Genomic DNA, 26,438 nt, shown 5'->3' on the forward strand with positions numbered 1-26,438 from the left:
TCTTTTTTCAGTTATGTTTGTGCATAAAAATCATGTTACAAGTAAAAGCAGAACAAGGTGTGCATGGCAAAGGAGAAGTGCACATCACGCTTTGTTTCTTGAAAACACAGACTTTATTGTTCTGTATTAAAATTGTTAGGGATTTTGTAATTTTATATATGTAACAAGATTATAAGCACAGCATTTTTTGTGTAGTTCATTCTTGTGCCTATGGGGGAATAAGTGCAAATGAATAAAAAAACACCAGTAGGACTGTACTGCACATCCTTTTTAGGCACCTTCCCTGTCATGACCATTTTGAGTTAAAACTACCAGATTTGCATACCATATATTTGGTACTCCCTGCCCCCGCCTCATCCTAATAATTCACAGTAATGATGTTTTCACTGAGCTTTTTAATATGACATTAACATTACTATGACATTCCAGTTAAATTAGACTACCTTAGTGAATCTATATATTTGGCATTATTGTCCTAATGTGCAGGATAACCCACAGAAATCAGTGGAGAGCTGCAGATATCTTCATTCAGCCCTTAAGTGCAACTTGACCAGAGCCACAGGTGTGAATGCAGGAACGCAGTCGAGAGGCCTTTGGGTCTTGTCCACGTTCCAAACAGCCCTGCCTCAGGAGCTACCACAGCATAGTACCGTGATCCTAACCATATTAGGGAAGACACACTTGGGACTTGCTTATGAGTAAACAGACAGAGGTTTGTGGGCTTTTTCTCGTTGTAATGCGCCCCCCCCAAAAAAACCCAGAAATTCTGTTCAGTGGCTGTTGGAACAGAACAAGGGTGGGTGTTTGAAGAGAAAAAGATAGTTGGGCTGCTGCTGCTGGGTGTAAGAAGTCCACCGAGGAGCTGAAATCGAGCATTTAGGGTCAGTTTGTTTTGTTCATATACAGCAGTTGCAAAGAGAAGGTATTTTGTAAACATCGGAGAATGCTTCCCCTCCCCTCCACTTGCAGACTGCAAACCAACGTTTCACTTTCTATTCATATTACATGTTTTGCTAGAGGAAGAGAGGCAAATGTTTACTTCACCAGAAAATTAAAGGGACTGATTGGCATGTTTAAGCCTCACTGTATTCAATGGAGATAGTACACTGGGAACATTACACACGCAACAATTCAATTGCATTACGTGTCTTCTCAGCACGTTTTTCCAAGTCGTTAATTTTCTGGTTAATTTCCTTTCTCTAGGAGAAAAACAGAAAGGAACTCCTGTTAGTAACTAATGAAAAGGAAAGTATTTGAGCTGTAAAGTGGAATACAAGAGGAGGGCTTTGCTTCAGGTAGGGATGGGCAGTGGCTATTCACTTTGAGAAGCAAGCAGGAAAACCATACAACAGAAGGAAAAGCCAAACTGATCTCACAGTTGCAGCCAAACCAGTGAAGAACACTATCTTCAAATCAAGGAGGTTCTATGGGCAAGAGACTATGTATGATCTGGTGTGGAGGAGGGTGAGGTTCTAAATGACCATTTTGAAACTGTAGGGCAATGTTTCCCAAACTTGAGTCCCCAGCTGTTTTTGGACTACAGTCCCCATATTCCCTGACCCCTGGTCCTGCTAGCTAGGGATGGTGGAAGTTGTAGTCCAAAAACAGCTGGAGACCCAGTTTTGGGAAACACTGTTGTAGGGAGAACAGGAGAGCAGGAAAAGCTAGACTACATTCACAGCTCCCTGCAAACCATACTTACGACCAAGGCCTTCATTCTCTCTTTGCAAAGTCTCATAAACTCTTGCAGTGTCAAGTCCTTAATATCTTTCTGGAGAGCCAGAAATGCACAGTTGGGAGAGTGTTTCCGGTGCTCTTCCCTAGAAAGAAGGACAAACTATATTAGCACAATGGTTCTCAAAGGATAAGGCAGACCTCTCTAGGGTTCAGAGTGAAGAGCTACTAAGAGATTAAAAACGTTTCACAAATCTTACAGGGATAAAGGTAGCATATGTGAGCCCAATATTTACATGGATTTAGAGGCTTTAACTCATGGGCAGGCAAACTAAGGCCTGGGGGCTGGATCCGCCCAATCGCCTTCTAAATCTGGTCTGCGGATGGTCTGGGAATCAGCATGCTTTTACATGAGTAGAATGTGCCCTTTTATTTAGAATGCATCTCTGGGTTATTTGTGGGGCCTGCCTGGTGTTTTTACATGAGTAGGATGTGCTTTTATTTAAAATGCACCTCTAGGTTATTTGTAGGGCATAGGAATTCATTCATTATTATTTTTTCAAAATATAGTCCAGCCCCCCACAAGGTCTGAGGGACAGTGGACCACCCCCCTGCTGGAAAAGTTTGCTGACCCCTGCTTTAACTAGTACCTTGTATTGAGCCGGGAAAACAAAAGGGGGCCAATGCAAATACTGAAACACTGAAGTAGGATGTTCATTAATAACGCACTAAGAACAGAAGGCAGGCCAGAACAGAGAGCACCAGCTGAAGCTTCTGAACCACCACCACCCAAAACAGTTTAATGTTAATAATAGAGGAGGGCCATGGCTCCACCTCTTCTGTGATTTCCCAATGCAGGGGAAATAATGGAACTGTTTTGAATTACTTTTTTTCTTCATGCCCTCTTTGCTGCTCATGCAAAATCGGGACTGCAGCTACTGAAACTGCCTTTCTCTTGAAGATGTTAAATGTTTACGCTGCTCAGTGCAATCGAGTTTAATGTCATGTGCCAGCTTTACTAAAAATTCAGCAGTGGATTGCACAGCACCAGCTGGTCTTGTAGTAACTCCTGAAATAACATATCTGGTCTCCTGAATTAAAGTAGAATAGATGACATCCCTCCTCGCTCCCTAGGCTTTCCACCAAATTTTTGAATTGTTAAATTTTTCTGTGCAAATTAGGGCAATTTGTGTAGGAAAATTTTCTCGTGCCCTAGAGAGTAATCTAATCTAGCATGCTTCTTTTACAAAGGCAGAAACATTGAAAGTGTCAAGCTTCCCTAATATTTAGTTGCTATTGGCATCCATTCATTGTTACTAATGAAAGAGAACCTTTTCCAGGGGGGTGGGGGTGGGAAATCAGTAGAAAATTTACTACCCCACCACTGGTCCAGTATAGGATGCTTGTTCTAAGTCTCTAGGTTAGGCCTGCTTCAAAGCAAATCACTTGCTGCCAATATGGACACAGAACTTTTCTCACAGTTTTAGCCTGTCTCTGTCCCTTTACCTAAGGGCAAGGTGTTATGCTGCTGTTTGTTTTTTTGTATGTGCAGGGCAGACATTTTATATTTGGAAGTAGATAATATAAATTTTGGGGGAGGTTGGGAAAGCGATCAAGCAAATTCATTTGTAGATGAAGCTCAGATAGCTATTTTTAGTGCCTTGATATGCACTTCAGAGGAAGGATCTGGGTTTTAATAGTGGCATCTAAGTGAGAAACGACTTACATGGCCAGGAAGGTGGGGCTGCACTAGAGAGAACTGCTATGTGAGCCAACAAAAGAACTGGGAGACGCTGCAAAGCCGATGAGAGACACATTTAGCTGTGTGCTGTACTGGAAGTTGGGGGTTTCCTGGTAACAGAATGGGGAAGCAAGATCTGTTGGGATATTAATGCTTTGAGACCCTCCACCCTATGCTTAGGTTTTTAAATAAATGTGTAAATAAAACCATGACTCCACTGATCTCATTCCAAGGAAACCTGGGTAAGCACTGGAACCCTTGGAATGTCTCACTGCTCAAAGATTGGAGTGGCATGCATCACCAGACTCAGGCTAGTCAATAGAGAGCCCTTATTAGCATTACTGGCTTGCAGAGCAGCCAGGGGAATTTGGTCTGATTAGTGTTGTGCAGTGTGGCATCAGGAACATGGAGCAGAATTAATATTCACTCTTTGCAAATGCAGTCCACACCATACTGCATAATCTAACCACCTGCTTAAATGTAGCCAGATGTTCAAAGATCAAATAAACTAGATAAATGTAACCTGCCTATGACAAGTGGTCTCACTGGGTCTTAAGTAGCCATATTGGGCTTTTGGCAAAGGGAAAAATGGAAGATGTGGACAAACCATCTAAATTACTTGTAGCCTATTTTAAGCTTGCAGATTTGCTTCCTTCATCCCTGTAGTATCTGTGAAACATCATGTTCTGTCTTGGTAAAAAGGCAGATATGTCTATGCCAAGCACTTATTTGGAGACACTGCAAGTCAGCAGATCCAACAACAAAATACTTACATAGGGTCATCATCTGGCTCCCATCCCTCCAGCTCCTTAAAACATATGAAGCACTGGGCCACGTCGGGTGCATTGTCACTAGGACAGTGAACAAATCCAGCTTCTGCCATCTGGGAAGAGAGAGGGGAGGAAAGTTGTTCAACAAGTGTACATTCAACAATCACACATCCAAAGAGTTAGGATGAGCAGTGAGGTAGGTAGGTTTGCTGCTGATACTAAATTGCTCAGGGTAGTTAAAACTAAAAGGGATTGTGAAGTCCAGTGGTACCTCTGGTTACATACTTAAATTCGTTGTGGAGGTCCGTTTTTAACCCGAGGTACCACTTTAGCTAATGGGGCTTCCTGCTGCCGCTGTGTGATTTCTGTTCTCACCCTGAGGTAGAGTTCTTAACCCAAGGTACTACTTACGAGTTAGCGGAGTCTGTAACCCAAAGTGTTTATAACCCGAGGTGTTTGTAACCCGAGGTACCACTGTACTCCAAAAGGGTCTCCCCAAACTGAGTGAATAAGCAGCAAAGTGGGAAACGCAAATTCAGTGTTAAGCAAATGCACATTAGGGGCAAAAATTATATGTATTTCACAGGGTCCAGAGTGGTAGTGACTGACCAGGAACAAGACCTTGGGTTGTAGAGGATAATAATCTGATGAAGTGTGTGATAGCTGTGGAAAGACAAATGCCAAGCTAGGGATCATTAGGAAAATAAATCAAATTGAATGCAAAATAAATTTGTCAGTATCAAAATACTGTTTTACAAATTGATGGTGCAACTACACTTGGAATACTGTTTACAGTTCTGATGGTCTCACCTCAAAAAGGATACTGAACAGCTGGAAACGGTCCAAAAAAGGGAAACCAAAATGATCAAGAGGGTGGAGCAACCTCCCTAATAGGGAAGGTCACTTTGGGGGATTTTTAGTTTAGCAGAGAAAAGGCAACCAAGAGGAGACATGATAGAAGTGTGTAAAATTATGCATGGAGTGCAGGAAGTAGATAAGGAGGAGGAAAAGTACATAGGAGGCAAGCTGGCTGAGGAGAAATGGGTCCCTCACCCGGTCTGGAGTGCATGAGCAGTCGGAGGCAAAGGGCCACTGGTCGAAAGTGGCGACTCGGTGCTCCTTCAGAAACTCCTCGAATCCCGGCCGCACTTGCGGACCCGCAGGAGCAGCTTCCGTCTCCATTCCTGCCACGTTCAAAACACCGCGGTCAGAACAACGGCCGAGCAGAGGATGACGGGAAATCGGCTGCTATTCGCTGAGCATGTCGGGAGTTGTAGTTCTCCCTCTATAAAACGCAGTTAGAGGAGATAAGAGGCAAAACTGCGCACGTTTTAAAGACCAGAAACACAAGACAGGACGAACTCTTTAAAATGCCTCTATGAGGTCTCCGTTGTTCTTGCTGGAACAGGCAAATAAGGCTGTATTTCCGAAAGTTAGAGGCAGAAGAAACAAAACAACAATAATAATAATAATAATAATAATAATAATAATAATAATAATAATAATAATAATAATAATAATAATATGGATTTAGAAACCCCACTTCCCACGTGATGGGGAAAAGAAGCTAAAGACACGTGTAAAATCGCTTCAATAAAATAACCCGCGACCCTAACTTCATATTAGGGAGAACACACTTGGGACATGCTTCTGAGTAAACAGACAGAGGTGATGGGCTTTTTCTCGTCGTAATACACCCCCCCACACACACACAAAAAGCCCCGAAATTTTGTTCAGTGGCTGTTGGAACAGAACGAGGCTGGGTGTTTGAAAGAGAAAAATATAGTTGGGCTGCTGCTGCTGCTGCTGTGTGTGTAAGAAGTCCGCTGAGAAGTTGAAATCGAGCATTTAGGGTTACAGTAGTTTGTTTTGTTCATATACAGCAGTTGCAAAGAGAAGGTATTTTGTTAGCATTGGGGAATGCCTCCCCCCCCCCCAACCGGCCGACTGCAAACCAACGTTTCACTTTCTATTCATATTACATGTTTTGCTAGAGGAAGAGAAGCGAACTTCGCCAGAAAATTAAAGGGACTGACCTGCATGTTCAAGCCCCATTGTATTCCACGGAGATTGATCTCTGGTAAGCATGTACCGGTAGTTTATGGCTGCAGTGCTTTTTTTAATTACAGGCACTTGGCTTAGCTGCTCTCTTTCTTGGTTTTATTATCTCTTGGCTTGCTGCTCCACTTGGGTCACAGTAGCTTTTGCTAGTATAGTTCGTTATGAACCGCCTTCAACTGCTATAAGGAAAAGCAAGATATAAATATATTAAACAAACACATGCTTAATCATGTGTTTCAATGTCTCGGAATAAAGGTCAGCCATTTAAAAGAAATGAACAAACGAAGGAGATGTGCAGTACAAGCCTGATTTTAACAGAGCTCCCCCGCAAATATGTATAGAACGGTGCGCAGTTTAACAGTGTACTCGTATGCCACATTAAATTAAATGGGGTTTATTCCTAGGCAAGTGTATATAGGACTGGAACTTCAGATTCTCCCCGCACCCTGCTCCGGCTATCGGAATTGTGAAAATCAGCTTTAACTTGCATCTACCCTCCCACGCAGAGCTTCCGGTTTTCAGATGTGCTCTGAAGTGAGGCGTACTGACATATGCAAACCAGAGACAATGGTTTAATTCCGCCAAATTAAACATTATGTTCTGCTACTGTGTATTGCTAAATGGGGCAGATCTGGGGGGGGGGGATTTCAGCAGAGTATAAGAACACTCTCTAAAAATAAAAAGCTAAGTGTTGTATCCAATGGTGGCTTTGCACCAGCTGGTAGCAACTAGTGGAAGTGCTTTCACAAGCAGGGCACCATCTGATCCTCCTTGCACCCAGTACCTATACTGCTGGTGGACCCTCTGGAACAATACAGCATATATGGCACAGAGGGGTGCGGTTGATTGGGGGGGGGATTGTTGAAAATGCCTTGCAGAAGTGCTTCTGTTAGCATAAAGCCATTATAAGAAGCTGGGCTAAATACTTCATTAGGTCAGACTTGGTTCAGTGCCTGGAATCCAGGAGTCTTGGAGCATGCCCAGGCTGAAAGGAAAGCATTTTGAACTGCAAGGAGGAAGAGTGCTCATGTTTGGGTCTCACTTGTTGGTTTCCTACAGGCACCTGGCTAGTGAGTGTGTGAACCAGGATGCTGGGCTAGACTGGCCATTGGCCTCTTCTTAGGATTTAGTTACCATAACTCTGTGCAGCACTCAACACCTGAATGCAAAAGGGGCAGAGAAAGTAATTAAACACTCATCTGATCTCTGACTGTTGACATCCCCCAATTCGTGGCACAATAATCATTACAACTGATGTTACTTGCGCAAGGTCTTGAGATGTATTTCTTAACTTTGGCCCATTCCAAGGCAAGAGCATAACTAACCGGCTGTCGCAGCACAGTTGTTATAGCCGTTGTTGCCATGATTTCCACGATTTTCTTTTAGAACTGTTCCAGTCTGGCTATGCTCTAAATCTGCAGCTTCCTGCTTGCATGATCCCTGATTCAAAGACTGCATTGAGCCCGTGGCAGTAGAGACATGGGCCTCCATAGCACAAGCACAGAGTGCCACTGTTCTGACTGTATAAGGCAGTTTCATATAGATTTAGAAGGTTGAATAAAAGTTTAGTTACTGCTGTTAGTGAAAGATGCCCATCTTCAGCTCAGGCCCTGAGAGACATGGTGATTTATGCAGCAATTATGCCTTGCCTGTGCTCACTGATTCAGACTATCTCCTAGGGGAAGGTGATAAACTGCCACAATGTAGATGTAATTTATGTGCTGATGTTATTTTAATGTTCTCAGCATGCTGGGAGGAACAGAGTTTAGCAAAGGAGTGGACAGGAACTGTCTCTGTGTCAGGCAGTCCATGCGAAAGGAACTGTGTGCTCTCTTGAAGAGTCAATTGCCTCCAAAGCAACAAGGAATAATATGTTTCAAAGTTCCATTTCAATAGATTTGTGTCTTCTGAAGTTCTTTCTTAACTGGATAAAATTGCAATTGCAGGAAGTCCATTCCCAGGGTGAAATAAAACAGCACAGCATAGAGAGTGGAGGATTGGGGTGGGTGGGTTTGCAAGGTCAGCGATGGCCACTCATGGCTGTATATGGGGACTCCAGGCTGAGAGTTCCATCTTGTGTCAACCTATCAGCCTCTTGAAATCATTTTCAAAATCACCTGGAACATCAAGAAAGAATATGTTTCCCTTGCATAACAAATTGGTTCAACACTGAAGCTTCTCACTCATCATCGGGAGTGTGTTGTGATTATAAAGTTGGCCTGAGCAGGAACTACCTCCCACACACTTCCCAAATTCCATAGTGTTTACATAGCTCCTTTGTGTTTCAGAGACACATGTATATTCCACATTGCTGGGGTAAGTGTGTGAATATTCCAGACACATGGGTGTGTCTAAATTCATGGATTTCCCCCACCTGATCAGCACCACAACTAATGTTGAAGACCCATGTGATCAGCCTCAGCCACATTGTTGGAATATTTTCACACTAAGCTCCATAGTAATGTGAGATCACACTACAAGGATGTGATTCCCATGCTGTTGGATATTTGCGTGAAGGAGGCCTTATCGCCCATTCCATTTTTGACTTCATGCTAGATTTGGACATTACACGACAATGGCAAAGCTTATACATTCAATTATAAGGATATATGCAGAAGTCCTGTTTGCTTTTAGCTACAATTAGGAGTCCTCCTTGATGAGGTATTCTGGAGATGCAGCGCATGTCATGCTCTCCAAGAAGCATTACTCCTAACACATGGCAAGTGACAAATATACTGACAGCCACCATCATTTTATTGCAGCTCATTTGCACCCGTGTACCAGCGCCCGTTGCTCGGTCCCTGCTCCTGCCAACCTAGCAGTTTGAAAGCACGTCAAAGTACAAGTAGATAAATAGGTACCACTCCGGCAGGAAGGTAAATGGCATTTCCGTGCGCTGCTCTGGTTCGCCAGAAGTGGCCTAGTCATGCTGGCCACATGACCCGGAAGCTATACGCGAGCTCCCTCGGCCAGTAAAGCGAGATGAGTGCCGCAACCCCAGAGTTGTCTGCGACTGGACCTAATGGTCAAGGATCCCTTTACCTTTACCTGCGTGAGAAAATAGTCTTCCTGGGAGAGCTTCTCAATAACATCAAAATGATCTGTGTCTCCAATGTCCAGCAAAGAGGCACTCCAGCCAGCTGCACGCAAAGCCTATGGGCAAGCAATAGGGATTTTAACAAAACTATCCTCACCACAGTACTTGCAAGTCCCTTTACCCGAATGCATTACTCTGATAGATGGCAGAGACTTGGAAGGAATGGAGTTGGTGATCTCATTGATTCATAATGAAGAGCAATGGGAGATGGGAGACCAGAAGTATGAAGCAAATATTAAGTACCGTATTTTTCGTCCCATAGGACGCACCTACTTTTTTGGGGGGGGGGAAATAAAGGGGAAAAAAATTCCTTTATTTCCCCCCAAAAAAAACCAGGTCGGGGAACAGTGGGATGGCGGTGCTGCGCCTCCCCGCTGTCCCCCGAGCTTGTGGGGCTGGCCCATGTCTGCCTGGCGCGAGGGGCGCTCTGCTCCGGAGGGCGCCCCGTGCTCCGCGCTGCAGGCTGCCGCCCGCAAGCCTTGCACTCCTGGGGGGAGATCCCCCGGGTGCGCAAGGCTTGCCAACACCTGCGCGGAGCACGGGGCGTCCTCCGAAGGGCGCCCCGTGCTCCGCGTTGCCGACTGCCGCCCGCAAGCCTTGCGCGCCCGGGGGAACTCCCCCTGGGCGTGCAAGGCTTGCGGATAGCTTCCTGGAGCCTGGAGAGCGAGAGACGTCGGTGCGCACCGACACCTCTCGCTCTCCAGGCTTCAGCGAAAGCCTGCATTCGCCCCATAGGACGCACTTTTTCCCCTCCAAAAATGAAGGTATTGGGAACCCCTGGCCTTCCAGATGTTGCTGAACTACAGCTTCCACCAGCCATGACGAAAGACCAGGGATGAATGGGAGTTGCAGTGACATCTGGAGGACCAAAGATTCCCCTCACCTGTCTTAGGTAGTGTTCACCTTTCACACATGCATTTGTGGCTCTTTAAATACATGGGTAGGAGTGTGGATGCACATCATTTGATTCCATGGATGCATCTTTATTATTTGTTTATTTTAAAAAACACTTATATACCACCAAATATTAAAGAGAAACTCAACATGGCGAACATCAGCCAACGCACCTCAAAGTACTCCTGGGACTGTCTGTGGAACTCGGGAGAATCATGTTGTGCCACAGTGATGAGCACCTGGCAGCTTCTCCTGCCCTCAAACTTAGGCACACACCTCAAAGGGCTATTCTGTAAGGCCACCTCCCTGAGGAAAGACACACAGACCATACAGAGATGAAAGAGAGGCAGAGTGGGCTGGCTTGCTGATAAGCCAAAAAGGCAGCCATTTCTAGGCAGAGCACAATTTTGAAAGCACGCGGGTGGCACTGTGGGTTAAACCACTGACCCTAGGGCTTGCCGATCAGAAGGTTGGCGGTTCAAATCCCTGTGACGGGGTGAGCTCCCGTTGCTCTGTCCCTGCTCCTGCCAACCTAGCAGTTCGAAAGCACGAAGTGCAAGTAGATAAATAGGTACCGCTCTGGTGGGCAGGTAAACGGCATTTCCATGCACTGCTCTGGTTCACCAGAAGTGGCTTGGTCATGCTGGCCACATGACCCAGAAAAACTGTCTGCGGACAAACACCGGCTCCCTCAGTCTATAGAGCGAGATGAGCGCGCAACCCCAGAGTCATCCGCGACTGGACCTAACGGTCAGAGGTACCTTTACCTTACTAAACTGTTTCACATGATCATGAACTGCATTGTGCTGAGCAACACAGATGCTGCCAACCTGCCCACTGGTCTGCCGTGGGCTGTTAACAATAATAGGCCACATGTTGGTAAGTAGGGGGCTCCCAAGGGACTCACTGCAGTTTTTCTGCCCTACATGGGTTGAGAATTCCTTTTCAAAGATGCATCTCTCACCGGCTCATGTGCAAAACATCATTGACATAGGTGTGTGTGATGGGTTCCAAGTCATAGAGGCCGCTCACCAAAAAGGCTCCTGGGAAGGAAAAAGAGTCCATGTCTTACTGAGGCTCCAGCTTGGTGCAAGTTGGGTCATGAAGTTCAGGCAAGGGAAAGAGGAAATGCTAAGATGTAAAAAGAGCTGGGGGCGGGAATGGAATCAGTGTCTCCCAGACAGTACCTTTGATATTTGGCACAACACCAAATTCTGCCCAATCTGTAGAGAGCACCATGGCTGCCAGGTGGGCCCCTGCTGAGTGTCCAAGCAGATAAACACCACTAAAGGCAAATGAGACGTGGTTGAAATGAGCAGGTGAGAGGATCTGAAGGTGTCGGACAGAGTAGAATTGCCAGAGGAAAGCTATCCAGGGCCTCCATCAACCCTGTAGGGCTTCAGCAGGGTATGACACGCCCCTTGGTCTCTTTTTCCCAAGGTGCTCTGTATTTTCACCCTGACTGCACCTCCTACCTGATCCCTGTGTACTGCTGAACTGCAAAGGCCACGCTTCGCCGGACCTGCCTGACCATCACCTCCAGCTGGCCTGAGAACAAACCACAATATCCAAGTTAGACACAAGATGCCAAGGAGAGCAGAAGAGGAAAACGGTTTCCACCACAGTTGCGTACCTTTGGGAGCCACATCGTAGCCAACTGCAGCCAAGGCGACGCCGTGGGTCGCTAGGGGCCCCGCAGCAAAGCCTGAAGCATCTTTGCTAGAGGAGGAGAAAGAGAACAGCAGTCCCAGATGGTTCCGCTAGGTGGGACATCATCCCATTGGGGTCCTGCAGTCAAAGGACCAGGGCCTAGCCAACCTCCAGCACAACTCACCTCAGGAATTGCCAGTAGCCGCCATGGATATAGAGGACCAGGGGGAAGGCTGAAAAGGGAAACGGGAGAAAGAATCAGGCAGCAAAGACCATCACTTAGCACAAACTCCCACTAAGGTACCACCCCTCGCCACAACCAGCACTTCACCAACACCCCAGTTTCCCGATCATTCCCATGCTGCTCCTGTACTCTTACTTTCAGTGTGTTCCTTAGGAAGATATACATCAAGCTTCTCTCCGTCGCCCAACCCGTAGGGCACATTCAGCAGAGTCTGGGTGCCAATCTGGGCATGGCGGGTACCTGCAGAGCAGAGAGATGGGAGTCCGCAGCTTACCTGGCCGCATCTGGGCTGCGCTCCCACACTCCAGAGGAGTTTTCAGATTGTCAGTGCCTGTCCTCGTTCAAAACTGCATGCCATCTTGCTAACCTTCTGGAAAACTGAGGTAGGCTTTGCCACTGCTATACAGTCCCAAGGGGAAGAAACGTTCCTTGCAAGTTCCAAAGGAGAGCCTTCTTTCCAATCCCTCTTCAGAACCTCCTGTGAGATTTTCCCTCTCCTGCACTGGAGGTGAGCTGGCCCACTAGAACTTCTGCGGCCAGAGTGCATCCTCAGGGTTGCTTAACTGCTAAAGCATAACTGATCCATGTTCAGTGACCCTGGGTATGCAGTCTTGCTTAAGGATAAACATGCCCTTCTTGCTGGATCAGAACCAGGTCCACCAACTCTAGGGCTCTTTGCAAGAATGCCAACAACCAGCAAGCACTGGAAGATCTGTCAGAAGTTTAGTGGCCCCATGGTGATCTGCCCACTCCCATCCCACTTATTGCTGGGTAGTGGACTGCCCAGGGACCCTTTACCTTCGCTCATTGCCTGTACATGAGCCTCAATCACAGCATCCGCATCCAGCCGTGGAGACCACCTGCTAGGGGAGTACTGCTTCTCCAGCTCCTGCAGAGAGAGGAAGCAGGAAACCTTGCACAGCCACAGTGGCCCTCTTTTCACTCAGAGTAAGGTGACTAGGGCACTGAGTAGAAACACAGGCAGAGAGGGTGCCAAACAAAGCATTGCTAAGTAAGTAGCTTGCAGCTATGCATTTCTTACTTAATAACAGGCACAGCATGGAAGAAGGAGGTTTCTCAAACGAACCTTCATTATTAAAATAAGTGCTATTACAAAACAAAACTAAGGTAATATCAAAAATGATTGGAGTGGGAGGTCAAAGACGAACAGGTCAAGGAGGTAATGATCAAGTGGGCTTTAGATATTGGGAAAACCATAAACTTAACAGCATGGGAAGAATTATGGAGAAAGAACTGGAAATTTACAGCCTGTGAAGTAATGAGGGAAAATCTAATCAAGATGTTTTATAGATGGTACTTAACACCTACCAAAATAGCTAAAATGTATAAGATAAAAACGAATCTGTGTTGGAGGTGTGGTAAAACAGAGGGGACACTTATACATGTTTGGTGGACCTGTGAAAAAATCAAAAGCTTCTGGAACATAGTATATGATAAGCTTAAAAAAATGTTTAAGTATAACTTTATAAAAAATACAGAAGCTTTTCTACTAGGGATACCGGACACAGGTATAGCAAGAGAAAATCAGAAAATATTCCTCTATGCTACAGGAGCGGCAAGGATCCTAATGGCTAAAAACTGGAAAAAATAAATTGTGCCAACAAAAATGGAATGGCAAGACAAACTGTTAGAGTATATTGAACTGGCTAGATTATCAGAGGCAATTAGAGATCATACTAGGCAAGAATTTCAAAAAGCATGGGGGAAATGCAGAGAATACTTCACAAAATAGTGCCCTAAAATTCATACCTGGACTTGTTTTGATTAATGGCTGCAGGAGACTTTGTGGATATTTAAGTTATAATTAGGAAAATCTTAATAATTATTCATAAGGGAAATAGCTTATAAGAAGTAAATAAGGATGCCAGAAACAGGATAAAGGAAGTATTTTATTTGGTTGTTTGTATTGTTGTAAATTATGCTTGTTGTTTGTTATGTTTGTGTCTGAAGGGAGTGGATTTCTGTGTTGGGGGGGTTGTGTTATGTTGTAAATAAAATTTCCAATAAAAAATATATATATATTTTTTAAAAAAGGAAGAAGAGTTTGGATTTGATATCCCGTTTTATCACTACCCAAAGGAGTCTCAAAGTGGCTAACATTCTCCTTTCCCTTCCTCCCCCACAACAAACACTCTGTGAGATGAGTGGGGCTGAGAGACTTCAGAGAAGTGTGACTGGCCCAAGGTCACCCAGCAGCTGCATGTGGAGGAGCGGAGACGCGAACCCGGTTCACCAGATTACGAGTCCACCGCTCTTAACCACTACACCACACTGGCTCTCATGGAGCAGGGATCCCTATCAGGAAGGCAGTGCATGGGGACAGGGGAGAGCTTACCAAATGATTCAACCCCACCCTGCACAGCTAGGAAGAAACCTTAGGGGTAAAAGTTCCCATTGATGCTGTGCATATTGAACACAACCCTGCAAAGATTTGGGTATTGCTGAGACCACCCTGAGAAATGCAGCCGTTCAATTTAGACATATCTCTGTTTTTAGGATAATGTATGTTTATCTTTCGAACGTTGCCCAACAGTTCTTCCTCCCACATTTTCCCTTGTGTATATCATTTCCATTTCCACATATCTGATGTACAAAAGCAATATATCTGCTAGTCCTCCATGCAAGGGTGGCTAATGAGTAACATTCTGGATGTTGTTGGACTCTCATCAGCTCCGGCCAGCATTGCCAACAGTCAGAGATGATGAGTGCCCATCCACATCTGGGGGGCCAGGGGTTTGCCACCCCCATCTTAAAGGAGACTTTGTCAGCATCAGTGTAACACAGTTTCTAGAACAGGCATAGGCAAACTCAGCCCTCCAGATGTTTTGGGACTACAACTCCCATCATCCCTAGCTAACAGGACCAGTGGTCAGGGATGATGGGAGTTGTAGTCCCAAAAATATCTGGAGGGCCGAGTTTGTCTATGCCTGTTCTAGAAGTTCTTTTTCTCTAGAGGACATCTCAAATCCTTTCCAGGCTGTAACCACCAAACTCACACAAAACAAGATATTTCAAAATCTCTCTCACACAGAGGTAATACCATTCCCTCCCCCCCCTCCTTTACCTCCTTGGTCATTTCCTGCCACTTTCCCATGTCACCGGCTCAGATGTGGCCTATGCTGTATCTTCTTACATCCAAGTTTTCTGTGCTGCAGAGCAACTAGTTAGAAGAGCCAGCCATGTGACCAAATTCAGCCTCTGGGTACAAAGTGTAGAACAGATCAAGTGTTCCTCCTTGGCCACTGGTTGCTCCATGAGCTGGGGCGGGGTGGGGGGTCAGCAAACCCTGACATAGGGAACTATGCTCTCTGCAAATAAACAAATCCGTGCTGGGATTTAGGTGGAGGGCAGTCATATTCACTCTCAGCACTGACTCCAGAACAGCTGTCCCAAGGCAACTGATATCGTCCAGTTACAAGACACAAGCTCAAATCCGTTCACAAATTCAGGGGAAGCTATTTTTGTAGCCAGGTAATTCCCCCCATCCCGGCCAAAAACAAACAAACAAACTCTTTTTGAGAAGTGATCTTTAAATTTTGCTCACACTAGGGAAACCCAGCCAGATGGGTGGGATATAATTTATTATTATTATTATACTCAGAAAAAGATTTACCCAATGTAGCAATTATTGTATTTTCCAATGCACTTAAAAAACAACAACCATTGATGCAGACTCTCAGCTCAGTTCGAGGATACTATTTTTGGACCTGTGTCCTGGCTGCCAAAGTATGTAAGATCAAAGCAACCTCAGATATGCTTTAAGCAGCATAACCCACTTAGAAAGGAACATAACTCCTGAATAGCTCCGGTTTCCATAGTTTCTCATTGCTCTTTTTAGTTATGACGGCGGTGTGCTGCGAAACAACTCTGCAATCCCTCCCTTCTCCTTAGATTCAAATGCACTTTTCTCCTGCTGTTGTAAAAATGCAGAGTGAGTCTGAGAAAGTACTTCCTCACACATATTTGCATAATGCGGCTCCTTTGAAAATGGAGTGAATTTTGCTCCTGCAAATGGGGGTTGTGGTGGTGGTCAGGTTTGTGCAGACATACCAGCGGAAGTGCCTGAATGGCTCTGCTGGTGGGTCCAGGCAGCCCCAACTTCACTGCCACCCTACCCGGCCTGTGTCAAGAGGGCTGATCTACAGTGCTGCTGCATCACACTGACCACTCCTAGACATTAAGTATACAAGGTGGGGCCTGCAACAAAACAGTCTTGGAGTCAAGAGTGGATTTCATGCTCTTTATTCAGCTCATAGTGGTGAGGAGGAATGGAAGTTCCCCCAGAATGTCTGCTTTATATACATTATTTACACAATGGGCCCCACGTGATTGGCTAATTCCGGGATTCACCTGTAGGCCAATCTGGTTGCGAATTCACTTCCACCTGGAGCTGGATTGGGTGGCTCCTGTGGACCAATCAAACTGCTGCATTCTGGACCCTATTGTTCTAGGACCAATCAGACTGCTGCCCTTTGGATCCTATTCAACTCAGTACATAACACTGCATGGTGTTCCACTCAGCCACCCCTTCTCCAAGGGTACTCCATTCCATCCCACCAAGCTTTCCTACATTTCTCCTCCCATCAGTTAGCATTCCATACCCACCAAGCATTTGCAATCCCCACTGGGTTGGTTTTGGTGTCCTACACCCTTTTTGGTACTTCTGCAAACCTTGTGTCTTCCTCCAAGCCTGCTGATAGCTTCCTCTTGTTTTGTGGTTGGTGCAGTTTTGGCTGCATCAAGACAGGCACTCAGGAATGAATGAACTATTAGTATTGGGTGTCTACCTACCTGCTACAGGGATGAGAAATATGCCCCCCCCCTCTAATGTTGCTGGTCTGCAACTTCTTTCAGCCCCAGGTACCGTGGCACTGGTGAGGGTTATGTGACTGTCCTCTAGTTACATCCAGAGGGCCGCAAATCCCCTGTCCCTAACCTACTAAATCCAGGTATTTAAAAGAACAAAGTGTCTGATTAAATTTCCCCACAAATAGCTAAGGCAGTTTGATGGGGCTTTGGTTCTGTGAAACTATGGCATAAAACCTCTCCTATCCTGCCCCCCCCCAATTCTCTGCTGTTTTGCTGCCACTATTCATCACTCTGTTCTTATTCCTTCCTTCTTCAGATCTCAGCTAAAATCCCTCATCTGACCCTTCCCACCTTTGCTGATGTGTTCCAGTCACAATATAATCAACTCATTATAACATTTTTCACTCAGCAAAGCTTTCAAGATTGTTATGCTGTGAAATGAGCTAGTTCACTGTGAGCGGGGGTGGGAGATCTCATCTGAGAATAAATCTAAGAAGGTGACAGGTAAGACACCCCTTAAACAAACCTTATGAGAGGAGCAATTATCCTTGCTACCAAGAAGATTCCCCAAAGGCCAGAAGGTTATATTTGATAACATTAACAACAATGTTGTGCTAGTGAGCTTAATATGCAAATATACCAAGAAATATGCCAAGCCTCACTGTGAAACACTCCAATTTTTTCCCTTATAAACGAACACATCAGTAATTTATAATAGATTTCACATTGCAAATCCTTGTTAGGTGCTGTTTTCCCATTTTATGATTCAAATGGGACAGCTGTTTAATCACATCTTGAAAAAAGGGGGAAAATGTGAAAAAGAAAATTAGTTAGCATGCAGTACTATCGTACTATGGCAGCTGCTGGATAATCAGCAACCGGTAGATAGTGTGTGGGTTGAATGTTTTTTTTGGGGGGGGGATCTAGTCTTAATACGTTTAACACTCTAATGCAGCCTATACAAGAAATAATAAAGAACTAGAACATGGTGATCAATTTTGCTACTTTCCTGCAGTATTCAGTGTCAGTTGTAAATTGATACATTATTTTAAAAAAAGAAACACAACCCCCAGTATCTAAAAAAACATATCATTGGAAGTCAATTTTCTATTTGTATAAGGGAGGCTGTGTGAAGGAAATTTTAGAGAAAGACCAAAGAAAAGTAGATGTATCATACAGGTATGATGTGGCCAAATGAGATGTCCTAGGATGAAATTATCCATGAAGATCAAGTATGTACAGTGGTACCTCGGGTTACAGACGCTTCAGGTTACAGACTCCGCTAACCCAGAAATAGTACCTCGGTTTAAGAACTTTGCTTCGGGATGAAAACAGAAATCGCGCAGCAGTGGCACGGCGACAGCAGGAGGCCCATTAGCTAAAGTGGTGCTTCAGGTTAAGAACAGTTTCAGGTTAAGAACGGACCTCCGGAACGAATTAAGTTCTTAACCCGAGGTACCACTGTATGTCCCTGATGCGTAAGTGGAGGTGTCTGAGTAACAAGTAGAAAGAAATTGAGTTATTGAGGAAGAATGACTCTCTAGACCAGGGTGGTCCAACTTTTCATACCAGAACCCACAGGCTGCACACTGCTTTGTTGTACGGGGCAGGGGTGGGGTTGGGAGCGAGACCAAAATGTAATGCCCCTGCCCAGCCCTCGCACTGACTTTCCAAAACTAGTTAAGAGGCACCAAGCTTTGGGAAGGAGGCATGAGGCTCTGGCAGGGTCCCCACCTCCCCAAAGCTGGGAAAGCACTTATTGGCTTTGGGAAGAAGTAGGGAGGACTCTGGGACCCTGTCAGAGCCATCAAGCCTCATGGGCTTTGGGAAGGCAGCAAGAGAGGTGTGTGTGTGTCAAATGTTACCAAGGGCTACCAAAAAAGGCATTAGGGCCGCATGTGGCCCTCAAGCCAGATGTTGGGCTACCCTGCTCTAGACTAATACACACTTTTATTTTAACAGGAAAGGAATGTGCCGATTCAGATATTTCACATTCAGCAGTTTGCATCACATGGAATATTTACCTACAGGACACACCTGTATATTACTTTCTGAGCACCTGAACACAAATAAATGTCCTATGAGGAAAGGTTGAAGGGATTGGACATGTTGCTGTACTGTAATATATGCATCTAGACTCCCTCTCAAGATGGAGATGGCAGACTGAACAGGGTTAAACAAAAGAGCCTTGAGGCATGTTAAAGCTTAATAGCGATAGCACAATAAATGGTGCCAATCTTCGCTTTTGCTTGCAACCCAGACTATTGCAACTCTGGCAATGGACTGGATGAGTCTCTGCTGGGTGCTGCTGCAGGCCACAAGTTCTGGGACAAAGAAGCTGTGGCTGAAACCCACTCACACCCATTTTACACAACCTTGAGCGAATACGCGCGGGTTCCTCGGTTAATGAGAGGTCAGAAATGATGAAAGGAAAACATGGCAACCTTTGCACAAGCAAAGCTGGAGAACTGATTTTAGGCGCTGCTCTCCGACTGCCAAGCAGGAAAAAAAAGTCAGGAAAGAGGAACTATGACGGGAGACCGGACGCGAGCGCCTCCCCAGCCCCTTAAAAAAAATTAAAATCCTCACTTTCGCAGAGCATGCCGGGAGATAGCTTAAGCGCCTACGCCGCCCTTGCCAAACACTTTCAAGAAAGTTTTTTCCCGCCTTGACTCTGATTGGCCAAGGGGCGGAGGGGGTTTCCTTTTGATGGTCTGTGGAACGGCGCGATCTGTTCTGATTGGACAGTGCTTGCCCCGGGTATAAAAACTGCCGGAGCCGGGCGCGCGAAGGGAAAGAAAGGCCGGCGTTAGGTGGATCTGCCCAGGCAAGGACTTGGAATCGGAGCCATGAACTGCCTGATGATGCCGGGAGTGCAGCCGGGGTCGCCCCTTAAGGCCCGCGGCCAGATCCAGGCACGTAGAAGTTGGTGCCATTGTATGTGACAGGGCTTTGAGCTGGAGGGGTTTATTAAGGGGAGCGGCCGATAGTTCTGAGGCTGGAGGTTCGCCTTTATAGTGATGTTTTCGGGGCCCTTGGCTTTGCGGGGTACTGGAGAGGAGAGCGAGGGAGAGGTTTGGGGTAGCAACCTCGATTGCGGAACTGGGGGTGCGAAAGCGATATTCGCCTCTCCGGCTCCGAATGGGAGTAAAGGCTGCGTGAGGGCGCTGGAAGGGCACAGCTGGATCTGACCAAAGGCCCCCGCTAGCCCACCATCCTGTTCTCACGATGCAGATGGGAAGGGCATGGGCACAACCGCCATCTCCCCTCTTGGGATTCCTAGGATGTGGCATTTAGAGAACGGCCTCTGATAACGGACGGGCTCTTGTAGGAATTGCTGGCTTAAAAGGAGCTCAATCTAGTTCAACAACGTGTTTCTGACTGCAGCCATTTATCTTGCAACCTGTATATTTGGTACTTAGCTTTAAGAAGAGAACATTCCTAAATCCATTTTCCCCTCCAACCTCTATAGGTCATCTTCGGACCCATGTTCTCCGGGAAAAGGTATGTACACTGCAGATTTGAAATAAGTGCTGCTATTATTTGTAATGGTAATCTGGATGTTGGGCCTAGCACACCAGTTTTGTTACCGGTAACCGGCGTGGCTGATCTGTATGTAACATGGCTACTACAAGAGGCACAAATGGCTGGAGTTTTACCTGCTTGATCACTACGCTACTTCTTCCTTCCTCAGTCAGTAAGCTAGAGGTGAAAATATATCAAGGCATGGGCTAATGGGCTGCAGATCCTTCAATGAGTGCAAAAGTGGCACTGTCTCCTATGCTGGATTTGCACCTTGCTTACCCAAAAAAGTTTGCTTTCTATAAAATAGGCTCTGGCCTTCATTTGCTCTTACCAGAGCAAGTAATGGGTCATGCCACTTGGCTGACAAATCAAATGAAACCTTGCCATGCCCTAGCCAATCAAGACTGTAGGGCAAGGAGTAGATCCCATGGACTGAATAGAGGCAATTGCCATTTCTTTATTCTTCACCTCTAAAATTATAGTGTTGCCTTCTGTAGAACAAAAACCAATTTCTTAAAATGCATTGTCTCTGCCAGAGCTGGAAGGGAAATGTGTTTTGCATGATTATAGGTGTTATCTTTAGTAATGAAGTGACTAAAGCAGTCAGTCTTGTGCTTTTGTAATTTCCCTCATGTAGCAGCTGCAGCTTTTTTGACTCGCAATAGAGCCACATGTACCCTTCTAGTAAAAGAGCTTGTTTCTCTCTGACCAGAAACACAATTTCCTGGGTTATGCTTGCCACTGGACATCTCCATTCTTGTTTTGCAGCACTGAACTCATGCGCCGGGTCCGTCGGTTCCAAATTGCACAGTACAAATGTCTGCTGATCAAGTATTCCAAGGACACACGCTACTGCGTCAATGGCGTCTCCACACATGACAGGTAAATTGCTAAAATGTCAGGGCCAATCTATATAGTGTATATGCTTGGGAAATTTCAAGCAGGCACACCATTTTTCACAAACTGTTATCTTAAACTGTTGGCACTGTAATGCTTTTATAATATATGACCTCAGGGGATTCAGTCTGGGGATTCAAGCATCTTCCCTGTCTTAAGTCTTCTCTCACGTAGCTGCTATTTAGATTCGAGAGCATTCTGCAAGTGCCACTGGAAAATGAACGCTTTGCCATGGAGTAGGCTTATAACCAAAGCAATCCAATTATCACAAATATTTCTGTTTCTATGTAGGAATACCATGGAAGCCTATTCAGCTTGTTGTCTCAAAGATGTGCATCAGGAGGCCCTTAACGCTGCTGTGATTGGCATTGATGAAGGCCAGTTTGTAAGTTCTTTTATCTTCTCTGAATAATGAAACATATGTTGTAGATATTTTTCCCACATTATGCTATTTTGGTGATACATGACATGAGAAATCTTGGCATACTTGAATAAACAATATATAAATAAAATAAATCTTGCTTGGGTCAACAGTCATTTTGGACTCACAGCTGTCCATGGAGGCACAGGTCAAATCTGTGTCCAGGGCAGCTGTTTACCAGCTCCATCTGGTACGTAGGCTGAGACCCTATCTGCCTGCGGACTGTCTTGCCAGAGTGGTGTATGCTCTGGTTATCTCCCGCTTGGACTACTGCAATGCACTCTACGTGGGGCTACCTTTGAAGGTGACTCGGAAACTACAACTAATCCAGAATGCAGCAGCTAGACTGGTGACTGGGAGCGGCCGCTGAGACCATATAACACTGGTCTTGAAAGACCTACATTGGCTCCCAGTATGTTTCCGAGCACAATTCAAAGTGTTGGTGCTGACCTTTAAAGCCCTAAACGCCCTCGGTCCAGTATACCTGAAGGAGCGTCTCCACCCCCATCATTCTGCCCGGACGCTGAGGTCCAGCGCCGAGGGCCTTCTGGCGGTTCCCTCATTGCGAGAAGCAAAGCTACAGGGAACCAGGCAGAGGGCCTTCTCGGTAGTGGCGCCCACCCTTTGGAACGCCCTTCCAGCAGATGTCAAAGCGATAAACAACTACCTGACATTCAGAAGACATCTTAAGGCAGCCCTGTTCAGGGAAGTTTTTAACATGTGATATTTTACTGTATTTTTGGTTTTTATGGAAGCTGCCCAGAGTGGCTGGGGAGGCCCAGCCAGATGGGCGGGGTATAAATAATAATAATAATAATAATAATAATAATAATAATAATAATTATTATTATTATTATTATTACTACCACATAAGTCTGTTTCACAGCTCTATGGGGACTTGGGCTGCCATTTTATTCTCCTAGAATAAGCCCCATTGAACTCCTTGGGACTTCTGAGTAGATGTAGGATTGCAGTCCTCTTTTACACAGAACAGTACAGTGGTACCTCAGGTTACATACGCTTCAGGTTACAGACTCCGCTAATCCAGAAATAGTACCTCGGGTTAAGAACTTTGCTTCAGGATGAGAACAGAAATCGTGTTCCGGTGGCGCGGCAGCAGCAGGAGGCCCCATTAGGTAAAGTGGTGCTTCAGGTTAAGAACAGTTTCAAGTTAAGAACGGACCTCCGGAATGAATTAAGTACTTAACCTGAGGTACCACTGTATAAAGGAACATGGAAGGGGTTGCTATGAATACCAAATACTGGGAATCGCAGGTGTCTAGAGTGCTGTTGTGCTGATGTCCTCTTTGTGGGTTTCCAGCAAGCATCTGGTTGGCCGCTGTGAAAATAGGATGTTGGACTAGATCTAAATAGAATGTAGTTCAATTCTAACAACATTCCTACAGTAATTGGAGTACATCTTTATCTAGAACACACACAGGTTGCTGCTAGTGGGTTCTCTGGAAGTTATTTTCTTGACCGTGTTGGCAGTGTTAGCTGAACTTGGACAATGTATTGCTGAAAGGTTAGGAGAGACATTAATTTAAAGGGGTGTAAACGTAAATGAACAATCCACTGGTCAGTTCTTGGTGTGGACTGCACTGTGGCTGCTGGTATTCTTGTCAAGAATGCAGGAGTAGGTGGAGATTGATCTGATATAGTGTTACTTGTCTCCCTAAGAACAAGTACGTGTTTCAGATTGTTACAAAAATTAGCTGTCTAATAGCTGTTAAGAGAACCTGAGGATGTACTCTTGCTTTGTACATGTAAAATGCATTAGTAGACCTTGGGAGTTTTAACGAAAACGAAGAAACTCATATATACAAGACTGATCTCGGCTCACCCATGTTGAGTATGTGGAGATGGATGAGCAAGGAACAATTTTCATTTAAAAGCTTATTGGGCGATAATTGCCTGTCTTGGACCATGAGAAGCCCACACTACAGCTGGCCCACCCCTTTAAAGACTTTTTGGAAATTCAGGTGATGTGATGGTGGTAGCAGCAGGCTTGCCAGGTATAGTGGTACCTCGGGTTACATACGCTTCAGGTTACAGTCTCCGCTAACCTAGAAATATTACCTTCGGTTAAGAACTTTGCTTCAGGATGAGAACAGAAATCGTGCTCCGGCGGCGCGGCAGCAGCAGGAGGCCCCATAAGCTAAAGTGGTGTTTCAGGTTAAGAACAGTTTTAAGTTAAGTACGGACCTCCGGAACGAATTAAGTACTTAACCCAAGGTACCACTGTATTGATCTTGGGGCCTTCTGCAAAAAAGAGAGAGAGAAAGAGCATGTGATCTATCACCAAGCCACCATCCTTTCCTCCCATAATTGAGACTTTTCTAGCAGTAGCAGATAGGGTTCCCATCAGGGAATACCTTAAAGTATTCAGTTAGAGAACGTGAGACCTGTTGGCTCCCTTAATTTCGCTTTAAACATAAGTGGGTTAAGGTACAGTCCTATACTATTACCCTGGGAGCAAGTCTTAATGAATGCTTATTTCTGAATGGGTATGTGTGGGCCGTAGTTAGCCAATGAGGGTGGGCTACAGCTTCTGTCATCCTGACCATTGGCTATGTTGGCTGAAGCTGATGGCAACTGTAGTTCAGCAACCGCAAGAGACCACACCACATTGGCTATTCTCCCCACCCCATAGGCTTTCACTGTAAGAGTACCATGCAAATACTCTTAAGAATGTCACCGTCTCCTCACAACCAAAGAACTGGTTGTGTCACATGTAGTCCTATGAATTTCTAAGAGATATGACTTGTCCACTGTGGAGGAACATAACTTTTCCCCTCTGTTCCTGTCTAGTTTCCAGACATTGTAGAGTTCTGTGAGGCAATGGCCAATGCGGGGAAGACTGTCATTGTGGCCGCCCTTGATGCAACCTTCCAGAGAAAGGTAAACCTCTCTAAATTCTTAATTTTCTCTTCCGGCTGGTCTGTGTCCCAACCCAACGTTGCATCTGGTTGTTTCACTGCAGGCCTTTGGCAACATCTTGCAGCTGGTCCCTTTAGCAGAGAGTGTGGTGAAACTAAACGCCGTCTGCATGGAGTGTTACCGTGAAGCCTCTTACACAAAGCGGCTGGGAACAGAGAAGGAGGTAAGAGTCCACTGTACTTTCCTTCTCAGAAAGGTTCCTTTCCATCTCTGAGGCAGAGATGTGCCTGCTATCAGTCTGACAGCAGAAAAGTGTTTTTTACCTGTTGAGTAATTAACACTTCTCTCCTTTAGGTGGAAGTGATAGGAGGAGCAGACAAGTACCATTCAGTCTGCCGTGTCTGCTACTTCAAGAAGCGGCCGCAGCAGCAGGCAACTGACGACAAAGAGAATCTGCCGGGAGGAAATAAGCAGCTAGATATCGCTGGTTCCCGAAAGGCTTTGGCTGCTCGTCAAATCATGCAGTGGAGCCCATCACACTGAACTAGGAAAGTGACAGCCCTTTTCTTCTGTGGGGTTAATTGATGTGCTGTTCTTCATTCCAACTTTATACCGTTAAAAAGGTGTGCGGATCAAAGGACAATACTAGTGAAAGCACTAGAAAGAGTGAACTGCTTTTAAAGGAGGAAATGAGGCTGGGGCATGTTGCAAAAGGCTAATAATTTAGGTGTGCTAAAAACCGAAAGCTCGCCTCTTAGTGGCTTCACATTTATGAGGAAAGACTTCCTACTGTCTCATAGAATTGGGAGTTTCCTCTATGTTCACTAGCAGAACCTGTTTCCTAGTCAAACTAGAACATTATTTATATCTTAAAGCCATTGTCTCTTATTTCAGCAAACACCAGTGTCCTTGTTAAACAGTTTACCTTGGAAGGGCTAGTCTCTTTCCCAGTCTTTCACCCTTCTTGAACATGGAATATGGAACATAATGTTCAACTCTAGACTAACTGCCTGAGCAAAACATCATTTCCTCAATTCTATGTGTATCTCTCTGATCTAACATCTAGCTACGTGTTGGTTATATAGCATAGTTCTGTGAGGCTTCCAAACTAACAAAATTATTACTAATCCTGCGTAATTTATGAGGCCTCTGCTTTTCTGTAGAAGGGTTTGATGGATATAATGTGTCTCCAGAAGTGGGCAATAAGCAATTCTTATGTTCTTTGTAGTCTTGGCTTTAAGATTTTGTGTCCTGTCAGGCCTTTACTTTCCTAATTTATTCAGGATGGCCGAGAGCGTCAATCATGTTCATTATATATGAAACTTGGGGCATGTACCTGTCGTATAACTTCTGGCAGTTCGATCTTACTGTCTTCTGCATGATGAATGGTAGTAGCTATTTCTGCATTTGATTCAGCAAACCATCAGTTTTGCACTTAAAACATGCCCTAAGACTGCTCTGCTGCCACTTCTGTTTCCCATGAATATTTGCTGTCTTCTCCCATAGTGATCAATTAAGAGAAAAATGTTTTATTCATCAGGCTATTTTAATAAATAACTTAGTACTGAATGTCTTCTTTGACCTTTTTTATTGATTTCCACCATCATTTCACCAGGCTTCAGAGCAAGGTGTCTATTTTGTTTTTAAAGGCTACCCACTTAGATTTGTAGGAGACATCCAGCTCTCAGTCCCCTCCCCATCAGAAGTGTTGAAGATGACCGGCCTCTTGCTTGGAAACTTTTGTTGTAGGACCA

The 26,438-nt window shown here is 45.2% G+C and overlaps 3 protein-coding genes across 8 annotated transcripts; 1 reads left to right on the top strand and 2 right to left on the bottom strand.

The window, feature by feature from the left end:
• Positions 1 to 375: 375 nt before the first annotated feature.
• BIRC5 (baculoviral IAP repeat containing 5) lies at positions 376 to 5,412 on the bottom strand. The gene is made up of 4 exons (XM_083727871.1): positions 5,239 to 5,412; positions 4,189 to 4,298; positions 1,703 to 1,820; positions 376 to 1,199 (listed from the first exon to the last, which is right to left on the bottom strand). The coding sequence occupies exons 1-4, from the start codon at positions 5,365 to 5,367 to the stop codon at positions 1,116 to 1,118; spliced, it is 441 nt and encodes a 146-aa protein (XP_083583997.1). The 5' UTR covers positions 5,368 to 5,412; the 3' UTR covers positions 376 to 1,115.
• Positions 5,413 to 5,752: 340 nt separating this feature from the next.
• Positions 5,753 to 26,253, top strand: TK1 (thymidine kinase 1). Of its 3 annotated transcripts, none has more exons than XM_083727838.1 (7): positions 5,753 to 5,853; positions 20,434 to 20,465; positions 21,255 to 21,368; positions 21,675 to 21,768; positions 24,616 to 24,705; positions 24,788 to 24,907; positions 25,039 to 26,253. In XM_083727838.1, exons 1-7 carry the CDS (start codon positions 5,830 to 5,832, stop codon positions 25,225 to 25,227), a joined length of 663 nt encoding a protein of 220 aa, XP_083583964.1. In that variant the 5' UTR covers positions 5,753 to 5,829; the 3' UTR covers positions 25,228 to 26,253. The 3 variants fall into 3 exon arrangements, with proteins under 3 accessions (XP_083583964.1, XP_083583963.1, XP_083583965.1); XM_083727837.1 differs by lacking the exon at positions 5,753 to 5,853 and adding an exon at positions 19,582 to 19,876; XM_083727839.1 differs by lacking the exon at positions 5,753 to 5,853 and adding an exon at positions 19,810 to 19,898.
• AFMID (arylformamidase) lies at positions 7,960 to 15,726 on the bottom strand. Of its 4 annotated transcripts, none has more exons than XM_083727813.1 (11): positions 15,217 to 15,726; positions 12,930 to 13,020; positions 12,267 to 12,371; positions 12,072 to 12,120; positions 11,871 to 11,956; positions 11,713 to 11,785; positions 11,425 to 11,522; positions 11,202 to 11,280; positions 10,411 to 10,543; positions 9,295 to 9,399; positions 7,960 to 8,363 (listed from the first exon to the last, which is right to left on the bottom strand). In XM_083727813.1, the coding sequence occupies exons 1-11, from the start codon at positions 15,244 to 15,246 to the stop codon at positions 8,334 to 8,336; spliced, it is 879 nt and encodes a 292-aa protein (XP_083583939.1). In that variant the 5' UTR covers positions 15,247 to 15,726; the 3' UTR covers positions 7,960 to 8,333. The 4 variants fall into 4 exon arrangements, with proteins under 4 accessions (XP_083583939.1, XP_083583940.1, XP_083583941.1 ...); XM_083727814.1 differs by having other exon boundaries at positions 12,930 to 13,096; positions 15,217 to 15,568; XM_083727815.1 differs by lacking the exon at positions 10,411 to 10,543.
• Positions 26,254 to 26,438: the final 185 nt, after the last annotated feature.

This window comes from Podarcis gaigeae, assembly GCF_964106915.1.
Source record: "Podarcis gaigeae genome assembly, chromosome: 2".
Lineage (NCBI taxonomy): Eukaryota > Metazoa > Chordata > Lepidosauria > Squamata > Lacertidae > Podarcis > Podarcis gaigeae.